General features: G+C 53.8%; 6 protein-coding genes across 6 annotated transcripts; 4 read left to right on the top strand and 2 right to left on the bottom strand.

The window, feature by feature from the left end:
• Positions 1-3858: 3858 nt before the first annotated feature.
• G6M90_00g043080 (uncharacterized protein) lies at positions 3859-5715 on the top strand (the record flags this gene model as incomplete). The annotated part of the gene is made up of 2 exons (XM_014692156.1): positions 3859-5375; positions 5433-5715. 2 exons carry the CDS (start codon positions 3859-3861, stop codon positions 5713-5715), a joined length of 1800 nt encoding a protein of 599 aa, XP_014547642.1.
• Positions 5716-6740: 1025 nt separating this feature from the next.
• On the bottom strand, positions 6741-8944 carry G6M90_00g043070 (uncharacterized protein; the record flags this gene model as incomplete). The annotated part of the gene is made up of 4 exons (XM_014692155.1): positions 6741-6947; positions 7033-7514; positions 7605-8319; positions 8402-8944. The coding sequence occupies 4 exons, from the start codon at positions 8942-8944 to the stop codon at positions 6741-6743; spliced, it is 1947 nt and encodes a 648-aa protein (XP_014547641.1).
• Positions 8945-9706: 762 nt separating this feature from the next.
• Positions 9707-11020, top strand: TSR3 (18S rRNA aminocarboxypropyltransferase; the record flags this gene model as incomplete). The annotated part of the gene is made up of 1 exon (XM_014692154.1): positions 9707-11020. The coding sequence occupies one exon, from the start codon at positions 9707-9709 to the stop codon at positions 11018-11020; it is 1314 nt and encodes a 437-aa protein (XP_014547640.1).
• Positions 11021-11355: 335 nt separating this feature from the next.
• infB (Translation initiation factor IF-2) lies at positions 11356-14648 on the bottom strand (the record flags this gene model as incomplete). Its single annotated transcript, XM_014692153.1, has 3 exons — positions 11356-11507; positions 11616-14550; positions 14625-14648. 3 exons carry the CDS (start codon positions 14646-14648, stop codon positions 11356-11358), a joined length of 3111 nt encoding a protein of 1036 aa, XP_014547639.1.
• Positions 14649-15174: 526 nt separating this feature from the next.
• Positions 15175-16200, top strand: G6M90_00g043040 (uncharacterized protein; the record flags this gene model as incomplete). The annotated part of the gene is made up of 1 exon (XM_014692152.1): positions 15175-16200. The coding sequence occupies one exon, from the start codon at positions 15175-15177 to the stop codon at positions 16198-16200; it is 1026 nt and encodes a 341-aa protein (XP_014547638.1).
• A 1420-nt stretch (positions 16201-17620) lies between these two features.
• Positions 17621-19067, top strand: vps74 (Vacuolar protein sorting-associated protein 74; the record flags this gene model as incomplete). Its single annotated transcript, XM_014692151.1, has 4 exons — positions 17621-17887; positions 18059-18305; positions 18407-18858; positions 18978-19067. 4 exons carry the CDS (start codon positions 17621-17623, stop codon positions 19065-19067), a joined length of 1056 nt encoding a protein of 351 aa, XP_014547637.1.
• Positions 19068-19640: the final 573 nt, after the last annotated feature.

Here is a 19640-nt window from a genome sequence, read left to right as displayed (position 1 = left end):
CCGTGCGAACAAAATTTCTGTGTCCGCATCTCGTCTAGCCTATTATCATTTCCTGCTGTGCTAGTGCAGATGAAATTTTGTGGTGTTGCATTTTTGAAATGACTTTCGCGTGTATGCAAGCTTTCTATGAATAGAAAATTCGGTCAAGCCGTATGTTTGGGTAGTACTTGCTCGGCATTCTTCTTGTATAGAACTGCTTGTTCAATGCACGGATATTGGTTATGCAGCCCATGACAAAGGATACATATGTACTTAGGCTAGAGGGAACTGGGGCTTGGGGCTGCACTGGCCCAGCACAGCCACACCTGCATTAGCGTCGATCCGGCGTTTTTATTCAATGTTGCCAAAGGCTTCCAGAACACCCTCAGATCTTGCAGGCCAGCGGGCCGCATGTACTATCCTCCCTATTTATAGGGCCGGGGAAGTGAAGGGGATAGAACTAGCCGCACACCGTACCTGTATAGAGACACGAGAGAAAAAAATCAAATAAAAATATATACACGCGTCTGAATCGGATTTTTGTAGTCATTTGCCTGAGGCCCTCTAAATTCGACGTCTCGGAGGTTTTGGCGCAGACCTAGTGCGTGGGTTTCTATGTACCTAAGTACTTGGTACATCGTAGTATTGGGGTCTAGGGTAGCAACTTTGGAAGGCAAGGAGCTTCCTGCACTGACACAGCAGGGGTTAATAGCAGCATTGAATATTCAATATTATCAGGTGCCTACCTGGGTATCTGACAGGTGCTGAGGTACGATTCATGTGCTTGGAGCCCCCATGGCGGCGTTTTCTCACTCTTCTATTCCCGGGCACTCGCGCAGTGTCGTCTGGTACTACAAGAAAAGTACTTCAAGTACTCAAGTACTTAAGCATGTAAAGTACATGTGATTACCCGGGCGGGTCAGAATTTCAATCCTCGGGCGAACCTACCTAGGTACTTATTGAGCGACATGTCAGGTCTGGTTGGGTCTGCCCAAGCAGTTCAATATTACTACTACTAAATGCCGGGCATGCGCCAAATTGAAAATAGCACCTAGCAGGTCACTAAACTGTACAGCTGCATCCCCCCCCGACGTCGTTCGCAGGATACTGCAAATGCACACAGCATTGTAGTACTTGCCCAACCAAAACGCGGAAGGAACTTTTTGTTGCTGGCGGGACAGACAAATATGGTCGCCTAATGGACCGCGTGCGCGAGCCGCGCTAATCTGACACTTATTGGGGGCATCAAGCATTAAAAAAATTAACGAGGGCCGGGTAAGACAAGGGGCACTCCTCCCGAGCAGAGGCGAGAAAATGCTCAAGTCTTGCGCAGCATGTGGCCGCAGCTGCAGCACTAAGAAAGCATGTCGGTGTGGCCGCACAACAGACAATTACGTGGTACAGAGTAAGCACTCGGCACTTGCATCTGGTATAATACGGAGTACTAGTACTCTGCACATGTGCACAGCATCCTCCGTCCTCGGTAGACCCAGATGGCAGACGCCCAGCAGTGTGACACACGATGACAGGGGGGAGCTGGGGTGGCAGGATCTCTCGTTCATTAACCTCCTCTGGGCCCGCTAAGCTAGAAACAGGCACGCCCCTTGCCCGAACCCCTTCAGGTGTCATCGAGAACCTGACAAGCCAGCATTGAGCACAATTCATCGGCAGCGGCGCGCCCTGTGATTGGCCGGCATGTATACGCCGAGTGAAAACGGGTGAACAATCTTGCATGGAGGGGGGGAGGGGAGGGCCCCAACCTGGCTTGAGCTTCTTTCTTCGTTACCTCTTTCTGTGTCTCCCCACATGTGCCCTTTATTTATGATAAAGTTCCACGTTGACGAGCTGCACCGTTGAATCCGACTCGGCTCAACCCAGTGCGCCAGGCTGCCTGTTTCTGCACTTGGGGGGGGTGGGATGGGCAGGTCAATCAGCGGTCCCCAGCAGCTTTTGTCCTCAGTATCAAGTCTGGTCTGATGCGTATCAGCTGCATTGGTGAGTGATGAGCCTGTGGAAGCATGTGCATTGTACTTGAGTATGTACAGTACAGTGATAGAATGGAGCATCCGGAACTACATACATGCAATGAGCGCCCAAGTGCCAAGTGCCTGGAATGAATACCTGCTTAAGTGCCTTGACACTTTACCGAGCCCTCCCATGTCTGTACTCCGTAGTCCGCAGTCCGTACCGAGTACCTTGCCCGCAATGGCCCGCCCCCAGAGGTTTCCTGTATTGCCCATGTCCATCCAAATGTCGGACCTGAGGCTCCCAGCCGTCTCCCAAGCCGCCAATCTTGGACGCGGCCTGGTGTTTTATCATTTCTCCTCTGGTTTAGTCTGATGGCTTTGCCAATGCACAGTTGACACCTTTTTATTCTCTCCAGGCAAGCCCCGTCTCCGTCTCTCTTCTCCCTTTGTCCACGCTTGACCTGTGCATCCAGTGACCCCATTTACGTTTCTTTCTTGCTTTACTTTCCCATGCCACGCCCTGTAGGCCATCCCTCCGCTCCTGCCCCTTCGCCCGTCATCCTCACCCACCTCCCCCCTGTTGTTGTCGTTGCAGCTCTTGGAGATCCTTGGTTCTGGTGTTTCGTTTCTCGTCTAGTCAAGCCATGACTTGAGGCCGTCATTCGAGTTATTCTACCTGATTAAGCCGTCGTGCCCCGGTTTTCCGTCCTTATAGCGCAGGTGGAATAAGAAATGTTGTTTCGTTGTTCCGAAAGTTGTAGCCATCCCCAAATTCCAGCCCCATCCTCCTATCCTCCCATCGCCATCGCCGCCCCCCCCTCGAATTTTCTCTCCCCCTTTCCTTTCCACTTTGACTCCTTCACCATCCCCAACCGCCCACATCACCCAAATCCAACACGGCGCATCGCCAGATTGCATCGATTTGCCCGCGTCGCCGCATCTGTGCCATCGCCAAACCGTCATCATTTTGTGCAGCGCTCTCCGCGGCATACAGAGCCGTAGCCAAGCTGTCTGTGTCGACGCATCCAGTGCATTTTTGCGCAGACAGAGCTGCCGGGCCGCCCGCCATCGTTGCCCAACCCCTCTTGCGTGGTTCGTGAGGCTATTCGCACCGGGCGCCTGGCCCTTGGCACCGCGCACCTCGCAGGAACAGCGCCAGCCCAGCACCAGCACCAGCACGAGCACCAGCGGCAGCGGCAGCGGAAGTTCGAGGCGTGTCTCCACCAGACGCTGCTGCTGCGCGCGGCGCACCCGCAGTCTATTTTTTTCGGCCACTCACGACGCTCGCCTGTCCGCGCTTCGTCCCCCCGGCCAGTCAGCACCCGCTCAATCTAGCTCTGCGGGTACAAGGTACTTTTCGTGTCTGGTTTCTGCCGACCGCCACACTGCACTGCGCGACACTTGCATCAGAGTCTATCCAACCAGACTTGACATTAATTCGATTCGGGGTTTCAGCACGCACCCCCCTCCGGGACCTCTGTCTCTGTTGTCTTTGTTCCGTCATTCCTCTTCTGTCTGTTTGTGTTCCCTGCTAGAGTTCATGGCGATTTTCTTTCCCCTTGGCAGCGCCTAGGTCCTGTTACATCTTGTCTTGCATGTTTCCGTCCCTCCGCAGTTCCATCTTTCAAGTCGGCCGAGTTCGATATAATCGTCTAATTAATTCGCTATTTTCCCGACCACACATGCTTCATTCCTCAACAACGACCGTCGGACGCTATAGACAGTCGGCCTTGTACAGAAACCAAACTCGGGCCCATCCTTCGTACTAGGAAGGCATCCTCATCTTCCGGCATACGGTGTATCTTTGCGGCGAGCGCACCAGTCGAGAGGAGCCATCTCGAGCTTGTAGAAGCTCTGGCTTCGATATCCGATCCTCCACCGTTCCGCCACCAAACCCAATAGCCTCGTTACCATGGACACGGACCGAGAGCAGATTGTCGTGGGCAGCGACCAGTCTCCCAACCAGCGTCAATTAACCTTCCAGTCATACCAACAACCGTCGCCAAGCGGCACCACGGCCAGTGGGCGCGCACCGGCTCAGAAGAGATACGAACTTATCGATGGGCAGTGGGTTCAGCTCACGGCTGCCGGCCTTCCGCGCAAGAAGCCTGGTCGGAAGCCTGGTTCTACCGTGAAACCCAAGACGATGGACGGCGCTGACCCGAGCAAAGTGCGCAAGCCTCGGAAGCCTCGTGACCCCAGCGCCCTTCCTATCCAGCGCAAGCGAAAAATTGCGCCCGCCTCGGATGCAGACCCAGACTCCGACGTCCCGAGAACTGCTTCTGGCCAGCATGGTGGCATATCATCGCCATCACAGCAGCATCAACTTCTGGGAGCCTCAGACCTCCGCGGCTCGCCCAAGATGCCAAAGAGAGAGGGGTATCCTGGGTCGATGCAGAGCATTCTGAATGCTGACCCGCCATCCGCCTCAATACCCGTGCGCAGCAGCGGACTTAGCTATGATCCAATACGCGGCAACTATGACCCCGTACGCGAAACTATTACATCCCAAAATGCAAATCCATACTCCTCCACTTCAGGCTCCCCCCGGGGCCCGGCGCAAGCGGCAAACCGATCTCCCTCGATAGCGAGTATAATAGAGCCACAAGCTCGAACGGCAACGGCAACGGCAACCTCGCCGAGTATGTCACAGCATGGACACCCAACAGCTTCGGCTCATAGTCGGCTCCATGGCAAAGACTCATCATCCATGCCGCCGTCGCCTTCCTACAGACCTACATCAACACTCGGGGCTCCCCCAACTGCAGTCGATTCGAAGAAGGAGAGCACTGTAGCAGCTATTCAACGACCTGTGGTAAACCAGGCCAACTTTACTACTATATCAAATGGTCCTATCCGAAGGTCTTCTCCCAAACTGAAGCCTGCTACGGGCGTGTCTACACCGAGAACGGATACTCTCGACGATTTCCAGGACAGCGAAGGGCGCTCTATTTTGGATTTTGGCAAGGCTCGACCTGGTGAGGAGGTCCAAGCTCCCACTATTGTCTTGACTATTCCCATCGGGCATGGCGAAAACAACAAGTATGTCAACTTTATGCGATTAGCTGAAGAACAGTATGGGTGGGATGCCCTTCACCCGCGTCAGGCTGCAAATCGGGACCGCAAAGCCCGTATTGAGGCTGCTACAGCATCACTTGAAAAGGCCGAGCTGGGTCGAGAGTCTGGGGATGAGATGTCACTGGACAACTCCGACGGCGAAGCTAGCAACCCGGAGAACGGAGGGACTAGTGGACCTGATGCGCAGGTTAAGCCCAAGAAAAAGAGAAACTTCAAGGAGGACCAATATGACGTCGAGGACGATTTTGTAGATGACTCGGAGCTGTTATGGGAAGCTCAAGCTGCAGCCAGTAGAGATGGCTTCTTTGTCTACTCTGGGCCTCTTGTGCCCGAGGTAGAAAAACCCGCAATGTATGTCTTTGCTTTTCCGTCATTCTTGATGTGGCTGTGCCAGAACTAACAGAGTAGCAATAGCACTCACGAACGACCCAAGCGTGGCCGAGGTAGCAGAGGTGCCCGGGGTAGTAGAGGCTCAACTAGAGGCGGCACAGGTACTGGTCGGGGAGGTGGTCCTGGTTCTCGTGGTGGTGCCGTCACCAGAAAGCCTCGCATCACCAAGGCTGAGAGGCTGCAGCGCGAGCGAGAAAAGGCCGAGCGAGAAAGCATGGCACAAATCAACAAGACACCGACTAATGGATATGTTCTCCAGCCCTCTACGCCCGCGTTTTCTGTTAGTGAACTGGGTGCTTAGGCAAGCCCACAGTACTCGGCAGCTTGCGCAGAGGTAACTCGGCGATTTGGGCAGCATGGTCTGCAGGGCGCCTCTGGGGATGTCTCTCGGCACACTGCACTGTCCTCGTTGCTGCACTATGCGACGTCTCGTCGGCAGCAGCCCCCCCTGCCTCGGTTCCTGCACTCTTTACATTGATGTCAACTCCTTAACAATCAATGTATTGCCCTTGTTCCATTTGTTCTGTTTATGTATTAATCCGGTATTTTGCTACTCCTTATGGGAGTCATACGGGCCACCGACACGGTCTTGTAGTTTCAGTTTTCGAGGACGGATATCGCAGTCGTTATTCATGGGATGTCAGGTCGACTTGCGAGTGGTTTTTATGGAGCCGAGAATTCGATTACCAACGCAACAATGCTGCCAGGGGTTTTTCTCCATTCCAGGACGATGGATGCATTGGCCAATTTTGCATGGAGTTTGGAGTGGTTCGTCGTCTTTTTGTCAGGAATTTTCCTCTTTCATCCAGGCGTGGTCTAACTGGCAGGGTTGCGTGTGAGGAAGTGGAAAACATTGTGGTTGCTGGGAATGATTGGTGGGATTCCACCCCAGTGTATGGTATACCAGCGGATAAAGCAATCCTGTGCCTACAGCAACGAGGCTTGCTTGTCTAAATAGCCTGTATGTGTAAATTATACACATGACTGTTGAACGAGACGTCATTCGGGATGCGCTTTTTTGCAAGCAGTGACAAACTTTACTTAGAGTGGCATCTATAAAATGCAGGGTCGCCTGCCGCTCCCGGAGTACCCGTCTACCTGGTTTTACTCCATGATACGCTATTATCTCTGCCCAATTCGCTTTTCAAGTGGTAGGTACCTACGCAAAATATACTGCTTGATCCCGACCATACCCTTTTGCAATTATCCGCCGGATGGCTGTGTCAGCGCGCCGGCCTTCCTACACTCCTGACTCCCTCCTCGCAGGATTCCTCTCGTCCCCCACAGACTTCCTCGTAAATTTGACGACTTGCAAAACGACAATCCTTATGCCAGGCTAAATTCAGGAATCTCGCCCATTTCGTTCTTCTTCTCCGCACCGACATTATACGTGGCGCGCCATCTCAGCTTGACTGAGTCTACCCTGTGTCCTCGGTTGCCGGCGTGCCAAATGTCTACTTCTTGGGTGACGCCGCGACTCTGCTTGGGCGCAAGATCTCGGCCAGTCTGTGGCTTGAGTTGTAGCTCGTAGCCCTGGTGTGGAGTTAGCGTAATTGAAATATTTTACTTTTACTTTACTTTCCACAAGTGCTAGGGGCTTCGACTGGCTTCTACTAACCTTGGTAACCGCCAACTGGAAGTGCAGTTCGGTAATGGGCTGGGCAGAGTTGTTTGAGAAGGCAAAGGTTATATGGATTGAGTTGCTCGCGCTAGTGGCACGCCCTGCCAGGAAGTCTGTTCGCAGTAGACCCTGATTGATAGTTCCCTTGTGCTCCTTGGGCTTGTTAGGCGCCGCTGGAGGAAGCGATGACGAGAAGTTCCACTCGTCGTCGTCGTTAGAGACAGCAGCGGGTTGAGGTGGGGGAGTTGGGGCAGATGTTAATGCGGATGCGGCTCCTACGGCAGCAAAAGGATCCGAGGCCGGTTGATATGAAGGGGGTTTGGGTTGTTGATGAACTGCAGGTTGCGGGGTGCCAGGTTGCGAAGCTGCAGGAGATGTGAATGAGGCAAATTGGGAGAAGGAAGGCGTCTGGTTAGAGACATTTCCGCTGGCACTATTGTCCTGTGTCATGGAAGATAACAGAGCTGGACCTGGAATATCTATGAGGCGTAATGTTAGCCTTTGAGGCTTTGACAGGAGACTTCGCTCCGAGGAGGAAAGAAGTTTCAGTACATGGACACTATACTTACTTTGATTGGCTCCAAAGCCAAGGACAATGTTGCCTCCCTGACCAAAATTGCTTGATGAGCTGCCAATATCCAGCCCTAACAAGTCATTCTCCAACCCACTAGCCTGTGAGGTGCTACCCGCGGGCCCGCCATTGTTTTGGTTGTTTCCAATGCCATTACCGTCGTTTGCCGCGTCGGCATCGAAGTCTATCAAAGATAATTCGTTCGCTGCGTCGCCAGAGCTTGATGGCGTCTTCGCTGGACCCGAGGGGATAAGAGAACCCGCTGCAATTTTAGCCGCGCCGTCTACATCCCCCTTCTTGATAAGCTTGTATCTTTCGACAGTGCGGTGAATGCTATCATTAATCTCAAGTAACCGAGCAACAGCATCATGATCATCCGATTCCTCTTCGCACATCTTTTGGATCTTGGGCTGTGCGCTCTGCAATGCCGAGGCCAGTTCGCTGAACACATCGCCGTCGGACATTTTATCGCCGGGCCTGAACGCTTCTAGCCGTTCTTCAAGCAACCTGGCTTTGGCTTGGATCTTGGCTACCTCTTCCGCCGCTTTGGCGCGGTAGTCGGTCTTGGATCGGGTATCGTAACCGGCCATTACCTTCATTAGGCGATTGGCTTCTCGAAGATCTTCGGGAGTGCCACGTCGAATGAGCTCCTGGAGCTTCGCGGACTGGGCTTCTTTTTCCTCCTCTTCCATCTCTTCAGCCGACTTGAGATTCTGCACATGCATTAGCACTGGGCAAGGCTGCTTTTATACCGCCAAGAACGTTGGCGGCCACGAGTTCGCACTATCAACTTACATCACTGGGGTTCAAAACTGCGGCATCTTCGTGTCGCACTTCGGGGAACATGTAGCCCTTGTAGCTCAGAAGGCGATGCATATCCCTAATGAAGCCCAAGTCTTCCTTGTAGCGGCTCGTCTCGCATATGGTAACGCGCCATTCCTCAATAGCCTCGAGAATCTTGGCCTGAACCCTGGTCGGACGCATAGGCGGGCGCTCGGGAAACCTGCGAACCAACTCATTCAAAAACTCTTTAGTGCTGATCTGTAGATGGAAAGGGTAGCCGCAGTTCTTGACGCAGATATCGAGCAGGCTGAGAGCAAGCAGCGCAACATTTGGGTTTCGATGGTTGATGTAGCTAACAATCATGGTGGCGGCCTCACGCGGGGCGGACCCTTTCTTGCTATTGATCAAATCGGCAATCTCCAAACTCAGAGCCAGGTTCGGCTCATAGTTTTCGGGACTGCAGGCGCCTTGAATGAAGCGCTGGAGCTGGGAGGGGGCGTGGCCGAACTCGCTCCAGCGGTCCCGGGCGGCCGCCCTGGCAGAAGCAGCCTCCATTGTGATCTATGATGTCGAAGAATAGGAGCTATCGAGATTCGTATACAGAGGATGCACGGCAGACGGACGCGGCTGTAGAGATGGGCAGAAGGTTCGTCGTAGGCTTGGCTTCACCGGTGGAGAGGCGGAGTCTGACCTGAGGGGAAGGGAGCTGGCTGTTCAACGTCATATGCCGAGCAAGACCGGGACAAGTGTAATGGGATAGACTAATGCGCCGGCCGGTCCGTTAGGAAGAGTCCCTCATGGCTGCCGCCGAAAGGTCTTGAAGGTGCGGAAGCGCTGAGCACGGGGAGACAGGTTGGCAGATTATTGAAGAGAAAAGGCCAAGACTCAGCAGACGATGAACTATGCGGTATGGACGGTGGAGATGCTTGGGCCTTGGAGGGGGTGACCAGCAACGAAGGTCCAGCCACACCCAACCGTCTTGCACGCCACACTTGCATGCGTCGCACTGGAGAATTATTAACGTCGATGGAAGTACATTAGGTCAATACGTCTGGTACGTACCTAGGCACCTCAGCAGCTCACATGTACCATGTACGTACTTACAGTACTGTAGTTGGTAGATACATACCTACTTAGGTACGTACTTCTCCCCGCCCCGCCCTGCCCCACCCCCACCAACAGTCGCCGCCATAATTTTCTATCCTATCCCAATACTCCGTACCAATATCGTTCCGTCAACGTGCGGACTGCTGAGCACCAAGAGCATTGAGCCATACCGGTCTAGAAAGGCACATCCTCCCCGAAGAAATACGCGCAATGGTTCGTCACAAGAAGGATTTTGCTGCCAGAGGCAAAAAAAGCGGCCGTGGTGGTGGCCATGGAGGTGGCGGCTCGAGACAGCCCCGCCATCAGGACGGCGACCAAGGCCAGCAGCCAGCACGACCAGCTTTCAAGGCAGCATGCTGGGATCTGGGCCACTGCGACCCCAAACGATGCTCAGGGAAGAAACTCATGAAGCTGGGAATGATGCGCGATCTTCACATGGGCCAAAGACACCATGGAGTCATCATCACCCCCAACGGCCGACAAGTCGTCTCCCCCGCTGATCGAGAGCTCATGGACCAGTACGGCGCCGCTGTGGTCGAGTGCTCCTGGGCCCGTACGCAAGAGGTTCAGTGGAGCAAGGTTGGCGGGAAATGCGAACGACTGCTGCCCTACCTCGTCGCCGCGAACACTGTCAATTACGGAAAGCCGTGGCGACTGAATTGCGTCGAAGCCCTCGCCGCTGCCTTTTACATCTGCGGACATGCCGACTGGGCAGAGCAGATCCTGGCTCCATTTTCGTACGGAGAGTCTTTCTTACATATCAACGCGAGCATTCTCAAACGATATGCCGCTTGCCAGGATGCTGCCGAAGTGAAAAAGACAGAGGCAGAATGGATGGAGAGATTAGAGCGGGAATACGCAGAGAGCAGAGAACAAGGCCATGGCGACATGTGGACGACCGGTAATACCAACCGCATGGCAATGCCTCCCTCTGATGATGATGATGACGCCGATGACGATGACGACGACGACGACGACGACGAAGGCGAAGGCGAAGGCGAAGAGGGTGACAGCGATGCAAGGTCAGATGGTCGCGGTAGTGTAGATGGCATATATCTGGGCAAGAAGCCGTTAGATCCCAAACCTGGCGAGATTCCTGCAAATATACCAGACGAGCAAGCCAGAAGAGACAAAGACCCATTTGACATTACAGACGGCAGCGAAGATGACGACGCCGCCATGGAGGAAATCCGGCGCAAGGTCCTGGCCTCCAAAACCTTTAGCAATCCAAATCCCGAGTTGGAACAAGAGAAGAAGAAGCCTGCGTCAATACCGCGACCGCAGCAACGGCATCGGTACCAAGTCGACCTTGATATGCAGCCCGACTCGGATAACGAGAGGAGCGCCGACAACCAAGACGACAGTGATGCTGCCGGGGATGACGACGAGTTTGATAATATTATCGAAGCCACGCCCGTCACTGACAGGATTGGGCTGGCGAAGCTCGAGAAGGAGCGCAGACAAGCAACGACAACTACCAAGACATTTTCGTCGACTTCTGTCTCAGCGCCGAACAGGTGGTAGAGATTAGAATGCAGCTGTGAATGAAATATAATCTTCATTGAACGTTTAGTTCTATCCTATACTGCCTACACACAAATCCCCGGTGCAACCACCAAGTGCTTGTGACGGGCGAGACCTTGGAAAGTTTACAGCCTCCTCTTGTATTTATATGTGTTGAGAGAAGCGACGTATGGTACATGAAGTTTGTCTAAGAATCCTGACCCCTCCCCCTTGGCTAGTTGTACATGAACATGGCAAATATTCTTCTGGTAGTTGTTACAAATAAGCAAACGGGTTTGCACCGCCGACCATCTTTCGGACCCTGACATGGCGTTTTACGCATGCCCCCTTTCCAATCACAATATCCGCCTCTCCCTGACTTCCTCATATGTTTGAATCTGGTCGTCGACTTCAAAGTCTTCAAAGCCTTCCAGGCCAATGCCGCACTCTGTGCCCTTGCCCATCTCCATGACATCTTTCTTGACGTGCTTCAGGGTATCGATGTTACCTGCGAACAGAGTTGATTGATTAGCTCGAATCGTGCAAGATGTAGGACCATTACTTTTCGAGAAAGAGGGATAGGCAGTAATAACAAAAAAACCAAAAAAATACATACCATCAAAGATAACCTTGCCCTTCCGAAGCACCTTGACCAAGGAAGATTTCTTAATGGACCCGTTGCGTACTCTACACCCGGCGATATTCTTGAAAACTCTCTTCTTCAAATTTATAGGAAAAACCTGAAGAATGTCCGCCTCCCCGCTGACGCGGTAGGTGATGTTGATGGGTAGAAGCTCCGAAAGGACTGCTTTGGCGTCGTCTACTACATGGTAAATGACATTGTGGTCGAGAATTCTGACCTTGGCCTCTTCTGCACGCTGCTTGATATGGGGCAAGATGGGAACGTTGAAGTTGACAATGACGCTCTTTGAGGCCGCTGCGTGGTCGATATCGTACTCTGATATCTGGCCGGCCGCCGATCGAAGAATCTTGGGTCGTACCTCATTATTGCCCAGTTCTAGGACGCTGCCACAGACAGCCTCTACTGAGCCAACGACATCGGCTCTTACGGTAAAGTTTTGATACAAGATACCAGGTTCAGAGGCGGCATGGGCGTCTCCATCTTCTTCTGCTTTGTCTTCAGCAGCAGCCTTGTCTCGCTGTCGCTGTTCCTGCTCGGCCAGTTGGACGGAGCTCTGCTCACGCTCAGCCATTTCGAGCCGGTACTGGACGGCCGTCTTTGCCTTGCCTTCGTCAGGTGCCTGCAGCACCTGCTCTCCGGCGTCTGGTAATTCTCGCCACCCCAATACTTCAACGGGAGTGCCTGGGGCTGCTTCCACAAGCTCAGCCCCAGCTTCGTTGCGGAGGACTCGGACCCTGGCCCAGGTTTTCCCAGCAACAATGAAGTCTCCTGGCCGAAGAGTTCCGCGCTTAACCAGCACCGTTGCAGCCTTGCCGTTTTGTTTTACACTAGATTCTAGAATCCAGCCTTCCGCCATGTCGTCGGTCTCGGCACGGACGTCGAGAATCTCTGACAGCGTGATGATGCTCTCTTCCAAGTCGGGCATGCCCTGACCGGTTTTGCCACTTACACAAACAACTTGGACGTCGCCGCCATAATCTTCGATTTCGACGCCATGCCGAGCAAGGTCTGCCTTTACTTGATCAATCCGAGCATCTTCTTTGTCAACCTTGTTAATCGCCACGATGATGGGCACCTTTGCAGACGTGGCGTGCTTCAGGGCTTCAATGGTCTGCGGCATGACACTGTCGTCTGCTGCAACCACCAGGACAACAACATCGGTAACGTTGGCTCCACGCTGACGCATGGAGAGAAACGCTGCGTGTCCTGGCGTGTCCAAAAACGTGATATGCTTGCCCGTAGACATCTTCACAACAAAGGCACCGATGTGCTGTGTGATGCCACCATGCTCTTGGGCAGCAACTGATGATTTTCGTAGCCAGTCCAATAGCGTTGTCTTTCCGTGATCAACATGGCCCATGATGGTGACCACCGGAGGACGGCTGGGTAGTGAGGATACGTCATCCGGAATTGGTCGGGGCTTCAGATCGCGTTGTGAACCAGTGTCGACAGTGGGATCAAAGCCATATTCCATGGAGATGAGCGCTGCGGTTTCACCTGTCATGATGGTATCGGGTGTCACGTTCTCGAAGCCCATCTCTTCCATATCGACCAAGAACTGATCCGGGCGTTGCTTCAGCGCCTGCGCCAAATTTGACACACTGATATACTCGGGAAGAAAGATTGGCATGGCAGGATTCTCCTCATGAAGCTCTCTCTCTTTTTGTGCCTCCTTCTCAGCCTTTCGGCGCTGTTTGTGTTCCCAGCGACGCGACGACTCGTCATCCCAGTCCTCGTCTAATTCCACGCGGCGACCTCTGGCGGATTTTCTGGACTTCTTCGTTCTTCGATCGTCGGAGGCTGGTTCGTCTTCAATATCAAACCTTGATTTTCTCCTCTCCCTTTCCCGAGCCTTGTCATGGACTTGATGGGATGAAGCTACGCTTTGGTTGTGCCCTGACCCATCTCCATCGCTACTTGGTGCTTTGTCGATGGGTCTTTTGCCCAAGCCGTCCGCTTCAGCCGATTCTCGTCGGCCCTTGCCTTTAACCTCTCTGAACCCGGCCACCCTCGTATCTAGCTCTCCCCAGAAGTCCTGCTCCGGGGCAATTACTTCAGGTCCCCCCTTGGACGTAGCAGTTATACTGCTAGGATTGGCGATTTTCTGTCTCTGATGAGACCTTGGCTTTGCTCGGGCTGATCTTGTGATTTCTGACCAGGTAGTGGAGTCATTACCATGACTGTGGCCATGAGTCGGAACCTGCTGCTTACGGTGGCTAAAGGAGCCCCATCCGATTTGCCTCGGCGCACCGCCCGCAGGATGCATCGAGGGCTCTGGAGGAGGAGCTCTACGATGAGCTATCTGAGATGTAGTGGCAGACGGATTAGGGGAGAAAGTGACGGTTGGGGTCTCCGGCGCAAACCTCGTCGTTTGGCCAGAGCTTCCCTGCTGACCAGCCGCAGACCAAGACTTTGGCGTCGGTGGCGTTTTAGGTTCTCGCATCGTTTTGAATACATCGGCGAGGACAGACTTTGACTTTGTAGCTTGTGCTTGGCGGGCATCGTGGGTTCGGCTCCGGCTTTTTGACCGCGTGAGAGGCGAGCCGACCTTGTCCAACCCCCGATTCGCTTCGGTGTTGCTTGTATTTGACTTGGTTCTGGGTCCCTTCATACGACTCCTTGCCGCCAGCTCATGGGGAAGGAGGCTTCCACCAGACGAGACTTTGCTATCCAGCGTCCTTGCGGGTTTGTTGGCCGCAAACGCACCCCAGGAGCCGGCGACAGAGCCGGCGAAGCCTCCGGGAAACCCTCCATTGGAAGGCGCACTTCGGCCAGTATTTGAATTATGTCGCGTGGCAGTCGTAGTCGTACAGGGGCCCTGGGCAGACCACAGTGCTTGGTGGGTTTGCGATGTGGCCGACGACAACTGGGCTCGGCAGTATGTACAAGCGAACGGATGACCGCGGCCCTGGTGGTTGGCACAAAGATATATTAGCTATTGCACGTGGCGTATGGAGGATTGAGATGCCAAAATGAAGTTACCTTCCAGGCACGGGCTCTCAGCATCGCCGTTGTACAGGCAAGACGGGCGTGCGGCGACTTGCCTGGATCATTTACTTCTGCGCGGCGAGCTACGAGGAAGCCTTTAAAAAAGAAGAACGACGGAGAGGCAGGGTGGAGCAGGAATCTGGGAAGGGCGCTTCGGGGGCAGGGATTGTCCGTCAAAAGCTCACAGCCGAGCGAGTATCATGTACATGCGCAGGCAGGTGGTTACCACTCGATAACATCGGTATCCAATGGAAGAGACTTCAATTTGAAACCATCGGCTCTCACGTCGACAATTTGCTTGCCCACCGCAAAAATGCGCCGTCCATGGCGCGGAGCAGTCGATACATGATACTTTTTAAAGTTGATTGATGACTGGAAGTTGACGGTTGACGTGGGGCAGGTTTGCTGCCGAAGGCTGGCTGACGTTGAGCTCCAGCCGGGCAAAACCCAGACACGGACTCCGTCAATGTCACTTCTTTTGCCAACCATCCAAGGCAAAACACCAAACATCATATTTGCTCCTCGGCGCGGCGTCTCTGACACCATGGCACCTGCAAAACGGGCCGCAAAAGCCAAGCCTTCCAAGTCAAGCGGTGCAAACGGATTGCCGCCGGCCCCCTTTAAACAACCTCCCGACGTTCTCAACCCGTTTATCCAGGGCCTCTCTGAGAAGCATGTATACATTACGCACATCGACTCGAAGCCCGCTGCTTTCAAGCGCAAAATATTCCTGGTTCCCGTTGCCATGAACATTGCTGTGTCGTTGCTCTTCGTTTGGCGCATGTACGCCATCTTGCCTTGGTACTGGAAGATTGTGCAGTCTGGCTTTGGCTGGCCCAACGAGACCACGTTTCCCATTGCAGGGTCCTCGTGGCAAGATTTTGCCTGGGAGGTGGTGAAGCGCGGTGTCACCATGTTTATCGATTTCGTCCTGTTTGTATTTGTCTGGCCTTGGCCGGTGGAATTCGCCGCTGGTCAGGCTCACGGCAACCCCATGCTCTGGAGGCGCAAGGTCGGGTTTCAGGACAAGGAGATTTACGTCCGGCGCAGTCGCGACTGGGATCGGGTTCTGGGAGATATTTTCAAGGACGACGACTCCAAGAGGATTTTGCTGGCCTACGTTAATGCGGCCACATCGCCAATCTTGCAGGAACAAAAGACGGGCTACCTGCTGATGAATGGCCAGTGGGATCTTGATTGGGCTTCCATGGTCCACGCCCACGCCTTGGTCGACCACAAGATTGCGGCCATGGAGGCATTCAGGACAGTTGTGCTGCTACATCACAAGGACTTTGGCTGGCTCTGCTATGACATGAAGGCTGACATCGCTGCGGATGGAGACGACAAACGCAGACAAGTTTTTGCCTTTCGAAACGCGCTCACCTCCATGGGCCAGGAAGACTTGTTTTATCGGTGGGTGGAGATGGTTCAGTTTGATGCCACCCAGCCCGGCGGCTTTGGCCCCGAGCAACAGGAGGCGACGGCCAAGAGGATACGTGAAATGTTTGAGGCTGCCGGCGTCAACTTTGATCAACTGTGGAAGGACGCCGTAGGGGAGGCGAGGATATAGATGGAGCTTGATGCAACTGGCGTTGAGCGGAATTCAATTTCCCCCTGTACAATATAACAGCATCGACTAATCAATCTTGTGGCATTTATCGGCGGATCGAGCCGGGTTGAGGTTCGGCTCCGGGCAGAGCATGTATAGGCTTACACAGCATAATATGGCAAAACAAAACGCAGGACGAGGGTGCCCATGTTTGGGTTCGCAACAAACACGCCAAGAAAAGAAGAGCCGGCCACACACACCGGATATCAAAGGCAGTCATACATACGTGTATGTCAGAGCGAGCAATCAAAGGGACATGTTTGATACAAGAGGTTGGCTGGCAGCAGCTATAAATATGCCATTCTGGCCATCTAAGGATCAGATTCGGTGCGTTCCGTGGCGCATGATGGCAGCCAAACATTATCCATATTGATATGTTGAGTCAACTTCTGCAAGTCACTTGGCTGCGATGCTGTCGGCATTGAGTTTGCAGATCAGATTCCCGCTGGTGGCCCACAAGTATGGAAGTACTAGGCACCTAGGTACTTTAATGCTACCTGGGTATGTGCACTTAGGGGCAGTTGGGCGCGCCGTCAGTGGGTGGACCAAGCACCAGAAGCACCAGAAGCACCAGACCTCAGTAGGAGTCTTGCGCCTGGCTCCTTCAATTGCAGCCAGTGCCGGCGCCAGTGCACCAGACTGCTCATGTGCCCTTCGGCCACAGCGTGCTCGAGCGTGTAGCAGCACTGAGTGTCCAGTCTGCTCATTGTCTAGAGGCCAGGTGGCCAGTGCGCTGGCACCTACATAGTACATCTAAGTAAGTACCGGACGTTACATGTACCGACCACCTGGCCCCTGGCACTTGGGGGTTTCCACGCTGGCCGCTGGCTTCCCGTCTCTGTCTGTTCCAGTCATTGCAGCATCTATTCCGTACTTGCCGTGTCAAAAGTAGACGGACGGCCGCGCGCTTGCTCTCCCGACTCGGCGCTTGTGCATCCAGTCAACTTCCGTCTCTCGAATTTGGCTCCGAGTGGATCACTCGACCTCGCAACTGCGTTAAATCGTCACCGGTCCACGAATCCCCTTTTTGTACCACCAACACAGCCGCCTCATCCTGTGCCCTCGCGAGTCGAGCCCTCGCGCCCTTCCCACATAGGTACCAATAGTTGTGCTCCATCACCAGGGACCGCATCCTTCGCCAAACAACATCCACCTCCGGGGCAACTGGCATCGTCCCTCGTCTTCGCTGCGACCCACCCCCTTTCCGCACGTACATACGCCTGACGCCGTTTTCTGCCCCAGCGACTCTTGATAGCCTCGTCACCCTCTTTGCCGGCCGCAGCAGCTCGACCTCGCCACGAGCGGCGCATTTCCCTGGCGCCGCCGATATACGTGCTCTCTCGGTGCTTCCGCTCCTACTCCATATCCTCACATCGTTGCAATGTCCTCGTCCGGCCTGACACGGCGTCGTGGCGCTGGCGGAGGCGGCATAGCCAACACTGAAGCCGAAGCCAGCAACGCTGCCTCTAGGACCAATTCCTCCCACAACGTCAGAGACAGCGGCCCAGAGACGAGCTACGAGAATAGCGAAAATGGCCACAAAATCGCTTTCGACCCCAGAGACATCAGCGAGAGCGCCGAGCGCAGCAAACAGCCCAAGTTGACCATGATGGAGGAGGTCTTGCTCTTGGGACTCAAAGATAAGCAGGTAAGACGCAAATGCGAGCCCGTCTCCGCCGCTCTCTACCATTTCTCAATTCTCAAATGCTCAATTCGGCCCCTCACCCCCTCGTGCTTTGCTTCATTCGGTCGGCCATTGGTGACTGGGCTGTTTTTGCTGTTCCAAGAGCATTTCAATTGACGCTTCCTACCAATCAAGGGATACCTGTCCTTCTGGAACGACAACATTTCCTACGCCCTCCGAGGATGCATTGTTCTCGAACTGGCCTTCCGTGGCCGCATCAGCATGGAAAAGGACCCTTCTCGACGGCGATTCCCCCCAGCCGATCGAAATATTGAAGTTATAGATGATACATTGACCGGAGAAGTCTTGCTCGACGAGGCTCTCAAAATGATGAAGCAGAGCGAGAAGATGAGCGTTAGCTCCTGGATTGATTTAATGAGCGGTAAGTTAAATCCGTCGGCTCACTACGCCCTTTGGCCTCTGGCCTTGCGAATTCGAAAATTCCATCGCGTCCATGCAGTACTAACTTTTGCTGGGCTGAAGGCGAGACGTGGAACTTGATGAAGATTGGCTATCAATTGAAGCAAGTTCGTGAGCGATTAGCCAAGGGCCTCGTAGACAAAGGCATACTCCGAACCGAGAAGCGCAACTTCCTCTTATTCGACATGGCCACTCATCCCGTTGCCGATGGCGGAGCCAAGGAGGAGTTGCGCCGCAGAGTCCGCAACGTGCTCACACAAAGAACCGTTGTCCTCAGCGGCAACCAGTTCCTACCCGAGAACCTCGAGTTCAGATACCTCCGGACCGTGTGCATGGTCTGCGCCGCATATGCCGCCAATGTTTTGGAGAATGCTCTGTCAACCCTTGGTCACGAAGCCCGCGAGAGAGCTTTTGCTCAGACGGACGAACTGCTCGCGGACTATAGCCAATGGCCGTTTGGAAAGAAGGCTACTAGCAACGGCATCGGTGCCAACTTGCCACAGGCCATTTCAGAGGTAGGCGTTGATTTCCCCCAAGGCGCAGGCGTTGGTTGGAGGATGAATCGCTGCGCCAATCTCAGATCACGGGAGTCCCTTGACAGTAAGGGACGTTGTGAGACTGACAATGTGCACAGGAAATCAGCAAGGCCAAGGATAAGGAGCTGCAGTTGGAAGTCGTTGCCGCCTGCCTGAGCGTCTTTACTCGCCTCGACTCCCTCCTATAATCCACCCAACACAGCCTCGCATGGCGTCAATGTATCGTGAAGCAAAGTCGCCCTTTATAGCCCCGGCGGCCCTGTTTGTTACACCGACTGAGCCCACAGCTCCTTTATGGTCAACCCGATACAGTCCTCGAATCGAACTGCTTCTTCACTTCTCACCTACAGAACTAATCGTCTTTTTGGGGGGCAGGGGGCCTCCACCGCATCGTCTCCAGCTCCAACATTCACCTTTCACGGCAGGGTTCGTTACCAAACTGCGGCCAACCCCGACATCTCTAGGCTGAAAGGATCCTGTCGCAGGCAAGATGGGCTAGGCACGACTAGAGTATTGGGGACAAGTACAAACTTGAAACGGGAGTGTTCAAAAAAGGTCGCGGTGAATATGAGGGAAGAAGCCTTGTTTATTTTTTTTATAAAAGAAAACCTCGATGGATTGTTTAATTACATGCCAAATTTCACCCGTTTCATCCTCGTCTCTCCTATTTCTTTATTTGCCTTTTTCTTCTCCTTTGTTTCTTGTCGTGGGGGAAGTCATATTCCGTGGCATTGACAGGGTTTACCGGCAAACGACGTGTG

Source organism: Metarhizium brunneum, chromosome 2 (genome assembly GCF_013426205.1).
Source record: "Metarhizium brunneum chromosome 2, complete sequence".
NCBI lineage: Eukaryota > Fungi > Ascomycota > Sordariomycetes > Hypocreales > Clavicipitaceae > Metarhizium > Metarhizium brunneum.
This window is presented reverse-complemented; position numbering and strand designations above follow the sequence as displayed.